Raw genomic sequence first — 6,824 nt, 5'->3', positions numbered from 1 at the left:
AGGGAACAAAAAGCGGGTGCAACGAGCGACTTCGAACGCCTTATGGCGGATCTGCGGGCTGCAGCCGACGTCCGTCGCTCAGCATGGCTTCAAGAGCAGATCACCTCAGTCCTACAGGCTGCTGACAAGGATCCCTCATCTATGCAGGCTGCACGGGCTCGGAGGCCCAGGCCTACGGGGTGCGCTTCAGCCCTCCTTCCTCCCCCGGGGCTCAGGGCCGTCTAGGGTTGCCACCTTTTCTTCTAGCGAAACCGGAAACGCTCCAGCGACGCACAGAAATGTATTTGGGAGAATGAGTCCTGGCTTATTCATATGTAAATATCACAGTCAAGACTATTTTTAGTCATCATACATAGGGGGGGGCATTGGTAGAATCTGATTTTGGAGTGTAAAGGTCCCTTTAAGGGGCGAATATGACCGGGACACAAATCAGAATGGTGAAATGATCTATTGCTGGAATGATATCACACTCCCCATGCTCATAGATCACCGAGGATGTGTTAGAAACCTAAAAGAATCCCATGGGGACTTCTCTCAGATCATCTCCCTCATTCTCAGGGCTTTGTGGGGTGTTATAAGTATGGAAGGGGGTCACATGTCTGCCCATTGCCAAAGCCTGGCCTTGGCAGCTGAGTGGACTAGCTGGGTCTAGGCGTGACTGATGACCATCCGGGACACTCGGCAACAATGACAAGGCCGTGTTCACTCTACGAGACGCTTCTCGAGGCTGCAGTTCCTCTGAGCTCCACAAGGTGGTGACCTCACCTATACCGAGACAGGAAGTCTCTATGACAGGAAGTGATGTCACATGCAGACAGGAAGTTCCAGGTGAGGTCAATTAGGAGGACGTATAAAGGAGACATTGCTGGAACTGGCATCAGAGGAGGTAATAAGATATTATTTTGACATTTAGAACCCTCATGTCCATCCTCCATAGTCACTGTGACATCTTTTATCTCCAAAAGATACTGCCACTCATATATATATATATATTGTGTGGAAAGGTACATATTAACCCCTTCAGGATCAGAACTTTTACCCGATTGTGAGGTCAGAACATTGTCTTCATTTTGTAGATGTGTCACCTTAGCAGTCTCTTGTATTAGGGATGAGATTCAGATTTCGTTCTAAAATTTGACACCAATTTCCAAGATTCAAATTTTGGTCAAATTTGCGGTTGATGAATTGCGCACCTTTGTGTGGATGTGACGCACGTTCCCGATACACTATGGTGTGAATGAGGACTTAGTTTAGTGTGTCGCAGTGGTGGCTCCATCTTCCTCCTCCCAGGACAGAGGAGACACTATTCAGCAATCATTGCCGATGTCCCCTCTTCCTCCTACTCCAGGACGGTCCTCCAGAACCCGGGTCTGTTGGTGGGTAGGGACTGGGCCTGTTGGCTCTTCATACAAACACGTCTGTCTCCAGTCACAGGACAGGAAAAGAAGACATTTTTCTGATATGAAATAATGAGAATGATTTTGGGGCTCCGACTTCTGCTGGACAAAGCGGGCCGAGTACCCCGTTGCTATTACAACATAGCCAGCAACTTCCGCTATGTGAGGGACTGGGTACATGGATCCTCCTTCTATACCAATAATGATCTAGAAACCCAACTAGCAACCCCATGGTCTCTTGCGGGTATCCTTCATACCCCGCTACAAGCACTCCCCCCACATCTGAAACAGAACACCCTACTTAAAGACACCATCATCACCTGGTGGGAAGTGAGAAAAATAGTGGGCTTGAAGGGAGTAATATGACCCTAGATGCCTATAACATCCTCTCCAGTGTTCCCTCAAGGTAGGGAGTCACAAAATTTTTACATATGGGACACCATGGGCATTCGGTCCATACATGATCTGCTCTCCCCTCGAGGTCCCTGCCTAACCCAGGGCGAACTGTTCAGAATCTACAACATACCACACCACCATTTCCTACAGTACAAACAAATTTCTGGTTTCATTGCCAATCACATCTCTCTTCCATCTACAAGTACTTCAGAGCTAACATTTAACCGGTTAAGGGCCTCTCCTTCATCCAGAATGTCCCTGTCCGATATTAAATTGACCATACGGGATCACGGTAGACAAGATACAAGGCCACCTTTCCCAACCTTTGTCCGTCCATGGGCCTCCTTATTGGGTCTCAGTTTGGAGGATACATACGATACCCTCCTCCAGGGATGGAGGAATGTATGCAAGACGGTGGTCTGTGAGACGTGGAGGGAACTCCAATTTAAAATAATTCATAGAGCATATTATGCTTTCAACTTTGTTCCCTCGCCTTCAGCAACTGATTGGCTAACCAATTGTCCTAAGTGTGCAACTCATCGCCCAGACCTTAACCACCTACTCTGGGGATGCCCCTCTATCCAATCACTGTGGTCTCAGTTGTTGACCTATATGAATTCCATTTCTCATGGGAATAGGGATCCACAGCCTGCTCTGTGTCTTTTGCATGTAGCGGACCCTAACATATCAAACTGGGAACATTTTTGTATCCTGGCGACTAAAAAAGCCATCCTGAAAAATTGGCTTCATGCTACTACCCCATCCATGTCAGATATACGTGACATTCTCTTTCGACTCATGCTTATTGACAAATTGGACACCAAGTTTAACCAATCACGCACGGGAAAGTTCTACATACAGAACACCTCTAGTCGTGGTTGACCGCTCCTGCAATACAAATTGAGGTATACGCCTACTTTTGACCTTTGACATTCCACATTCTTCCTTTTGACGATTCGCTATGTCCCCTTCAACCACACTGCATCCGGCCACACACATCCCCTTGGGAATATGCTTACGATTACACCCCCTCTTCTCTCTTCTTTATCCTTACATACCCTCCCATGCACCTACTTCTCTTCTTTTCTTTACTTTTCCCTCTTCTTCTGATCTACATTGGTTCAGGTTTCCTCCAGGAGTTAATACTGCTTTATATGACATGTTTTATTCATGCTTGATTTCGGGGGTTGTTATCATCCTTGATTCTATACTATTGATGGTCTCTGTAATAACTAATGATGGCTGCTCCTTCATGTATTACGACATGTATGCAGATGCTATTTCATGTATGTTCACTGGACCATTATTATTTATGGAAAATTTAATAAAGATCTATATGCTTAAAAAAAAAAATAGTAGCAGCCCACCTATTACCCCCTTATATCCCCATCCTAATATTATACAACCAGTACAGTCCAGATAATTCTCCACCATCTGTCCACATAGATCACATGACCACATCAGTGAAGATGGAGGAGGACCGGAGTCACATGACTGAGAAGATACTAAACCTCACCCTGGAGATCATCTACCTGCTGACCGGAGAGGTGAGGAGGATTCTGGGATTCTAACATGATATTCCTATTGTTTTCTCCATCCAGAGTTTTCCTCTTCTGAAGTCAGGTGATCATGTGACCGTCGCAGTGCCTCCATGTGACTCCATCCATTCTGTTGGTTTAGGGTGAAGATCTGATGAAGGTGAAAGTTGAGGGTGACGTAGAAGAGACGTATGTGAGGGATGATCAGCAACATACGGAGGAGGACGGAATGACGAGGACATTCAAAGAGGAGGACACTCCTACAAAGATCAGCACAGGTGACCCATAATATACTCTTCTCTTATCTCTGCTCTGTTCCTGCACACTGATTGGTCCAGAGTAGGGCGGGATCTGAGTGATATCAGCCAATAGTAGGTTGGTAATGGTCACCTCCCTGTACTGATACCTGTCCTGGGGCTCAGCTGGCAGTATTGGGTTGGGTGTCACTCCTAGTTCCAGGAGCACAGATATGAGGACACAGATTAAGGAAAATACTTCTGCAAGCTCCCTCCAGTGCTGCTTATCACCAAAAGCCTAGGCCTGTGGTCACTTGTTCTGTGGTGAAGGGTCTACCAGTCTTAACTTTGATCCTCTTGTTCATCAGAGGTCACATGACCCAGTGTCTGTATTGGTGACAAGTCTTTGTACTGTTATGAGTGTGGGAAAAGTTTTCTTCGTAAAGCAGACCTTGTCACACATTACAGATCTCACATGGGGGAGAAACAGTATTCTCGCCCTGATTGCAGGAGTAGCTTTGCACAAAAGTGTGATCTTATCCAACATAAGAGAATACACACGGGGGAGAAGTCATATTTCTGCAGCGAGTGCGGGAGAAGTTTTTCAAAAAAGTGCCATCTTACCAAACATCAGAGATCACACACGGGGGAGAAGCCGTATTCCTGCTCTGAGTGTGGGAAAGCGTTTTCAAGTAAATACAATCTTACCCAACATCAGAGAATGCACACGGGTGAGAAACCATATTCCTGCACCGAGTGCAATAAATGTTTTACAGCAAGCTCCCAATTCAACAGACATAAGAGAGTACACACGGGTGAGAAACCATATTGCTGCTCTGAGTGTGGGAAATGTTTTACAGCAAGCTTCCAATTCAACAGACATAAGAGAGTACACACAGGTGAGAAACCATATTGCTGCTCTGATTGCGGTAAATGTTTTACAGCAAGCTCCTCTCTTAATACACATAAGAGAGTACACACAGGCGAGAAGCCATATTGCTGCCCCAAGTGTGGGAAATCTTTTTCGCGGAAACGCTACATTTCCAGTCATCATTGTTTGCGCACAGGGGGAGAAGCTATAGTTCTACAATGATTGTGGGAAGTGATTTCTTCATAAACTGCTCAGACATTATAGATCTCACATGAGTGAGGGAAACGTTTTTCAGCGGAGATCCATCTTTTTGTACATCAGAGTTGCCCAAGGGCAAGAATGAAGCCATATTCCTGTCCTGCGTGTGGAAAAGGTTTCTCATGGAACTCCCATCATTTTTAACATCAGATGAGACACACGTGGGTAAAGCTGTTTTCTTGATGGTACAGCACAGGACGCAGGCAGATCTAGAGACAGATATCATCAGGTGATTGGACACTGGCCAGAGTTGTGTGGACCCTCATATAGCCCCTCCCCCTTCAGGAAATCCTCATTTTTTTTGTTGCTAGTGTCCTTAGGTGATGGACTTCTCCTCTCTACTGATGGGGATGTGCGGTAGTTTAGGGACCTTTTGTCTCATCGATGGCCTTGCCCAGCCACAGCGGCTACTTCCCAGATTTCAGATTGCTTGGTGGACTATACCCGGACCTTGCTGGCCTGAAGAAGCTGGGCCAGCCTGTAATGTTGCTCAGGACTCTAGATCCTGCATTTGGTGCCCACCATGGTGCAACGCGTAGTGATTAGCCGCAGGGTGCTTTACAGGTCCAGGGAAGTGGCGTATGCTCATGGTGGGACCCAGTCCCTGAAGGCTTCTTATTCTCGCCCTGATTGCAGGAGTAGCTTTGCACAAAAGTGTGATCTTATCCAACATAAGAGAATACACACGGGGGAGAAGTCATATTTCTGCAGCGAGTGCGGGAGAAGTTTTTCAAAAAAGTGCCATCTTACCAAACATCAGAGATCACACACGGGGGAGAAGCCGTATTCCTGCTCTGAGTGTGGGAAAGCGTTTTCAAGTAAATACAATCTTACCCAACATCAGAGAATGCACACGGGTGAGAAACCATATTCCTGCACCGAGTGCAATAAATGTTTTACAGCAAGCTCCCAATTCAACAGACATAAGAGAGTACACACGGGTGAGAAACCATATTGCTGCTCTGAGTGTGGGAAATGTTTTACAGCAAGCTTCCAATTCAACAGACATAAGAGAGTACACACAGGTGAGAAACCATATTGCTGCTCTGATTGCGGTAAATGTTTTACAGCAAGCTCCTCTCTTAATACACATAAGAGAGTACACACAGGCGAGAAGCCATATTGCTGCCCCAAGTGTGGGAAATCTTTTTCGCGGAAACGCTACATTTCCAGTCATCATTGTTTGCGCACAGGGGGAGAAGCTATAGTTCTACAATGATTGTGGGAAGTGATTTCTTCATAAACTGCTCAGACATTATAGATCTCACATGAGTGAGGGAAACGTTTTTCAGCGGAGATCCATCTTTTTGTACGTCAGAGACTGCTCGAGGCCAAGAAGCCATATTCCTGTCCTGCGTGTGGAAAAGGTTTCTCATGGAACTCCCATCATTTTTAACATCAGATGAGACACACGTGGGTAAAGCTGTTTTCTTGATGGTACAGCACAGGACGCAGGCAGATCTAGATTGTGACTATTTTCAGTGAGGTGGCCAGTAGCCCCTATCTTAATTTTGGTTGCCCCCCTGTCTGCCTAACATCTTGTGTACGGGTTTCTGCTGCCATGAAACCAGGACACAGAACTAAAAACCCGAACTGTCCGGGTGAATCCTGGACAGGTGGCAACCCTAGGACTATACCCGGACCTTGCTGGCCTGAAGAAGCTGGGCCAGCCTGTAATGTTGCTCAGGGCACTAGATCCTGCATTTGGTGCCCACCTTGACACTTGGTGTAACGCGTAGTGATTAGCCGCAGGGTGCCTTACAGGTTCAGGGCAGTGGCGTATGCTCATGGTGTGACCCAGTCCCTGAAGGCTTCCTCCTGGATGGGGGGAGGGGAGTCGGGCCTTGTGAATGTATTGACCAGTGTTAATTTTTACAGCAAGTTTCATTTTTGTTTTATTAAAATCTAACGGGTTCATTTTTAGTGCAATGTATTATTTAAGCAGTTCTCCGGCATTTCCAAACTCGTTTCATTATATATTCCTGGAGTCATTCCTCATTTTATTTCACTTTTATTGTTTTACTTCATTGCTATCACATGAGGAGGGGGGCGGAGGCTCACAAGCCCCTTATGGTATAGCACACGCTGATGGATGAAGATCTGCCTGAGGGTCATTATCTCCTGGGAC

General features: G+C 46.3%; 1 protein-coding gene across 1 annotated transcript in view; it reads left to right on the top strand.

The window, feature by feature from the left end:
- Window positions 1-5,359: 5,359 nt before the first annotated feature.
- The window catches only part of LOC108802703 (zinc finger protein 665-like), a 14,303-nt gene continuing 12,838 nt past the window's right edge, over window positions 5,360-6,824 (top strand). The window contains exon 1 of the mRNA XM_018574562.1: window positions 5,360-5,871. Coding sequence (XP_018430064.1) covers window positions 5,544-5,871 — 328 coding nt within the window. The 5' untranslated portion in view covers window positions 5,360-5,543. The remainder of the gene's footprint in view (window positions 5,872-6,824) is intronic.

This window comes from Nanorana parkeri, unplaced genomic scaffold (genome assembly GCF_000935625.1).
Source record: "Nanorana parkeri isolate BGI_ZX_2015 unplaced genomic scaffold, ASM93562v1 scaffold3044, whole genome shotgun sequence".
NCBI lineage: Eukaryota > Metazoa > Chordata > Amphibia > Anura > Dicroglossidae > Nanorana > Nanorana parkeri.
The sequence above is the reverse complement of the archived record's forward strand: the minus strand, read 5'-3'. Positions and strand labels throughout refer to the sequence as shown.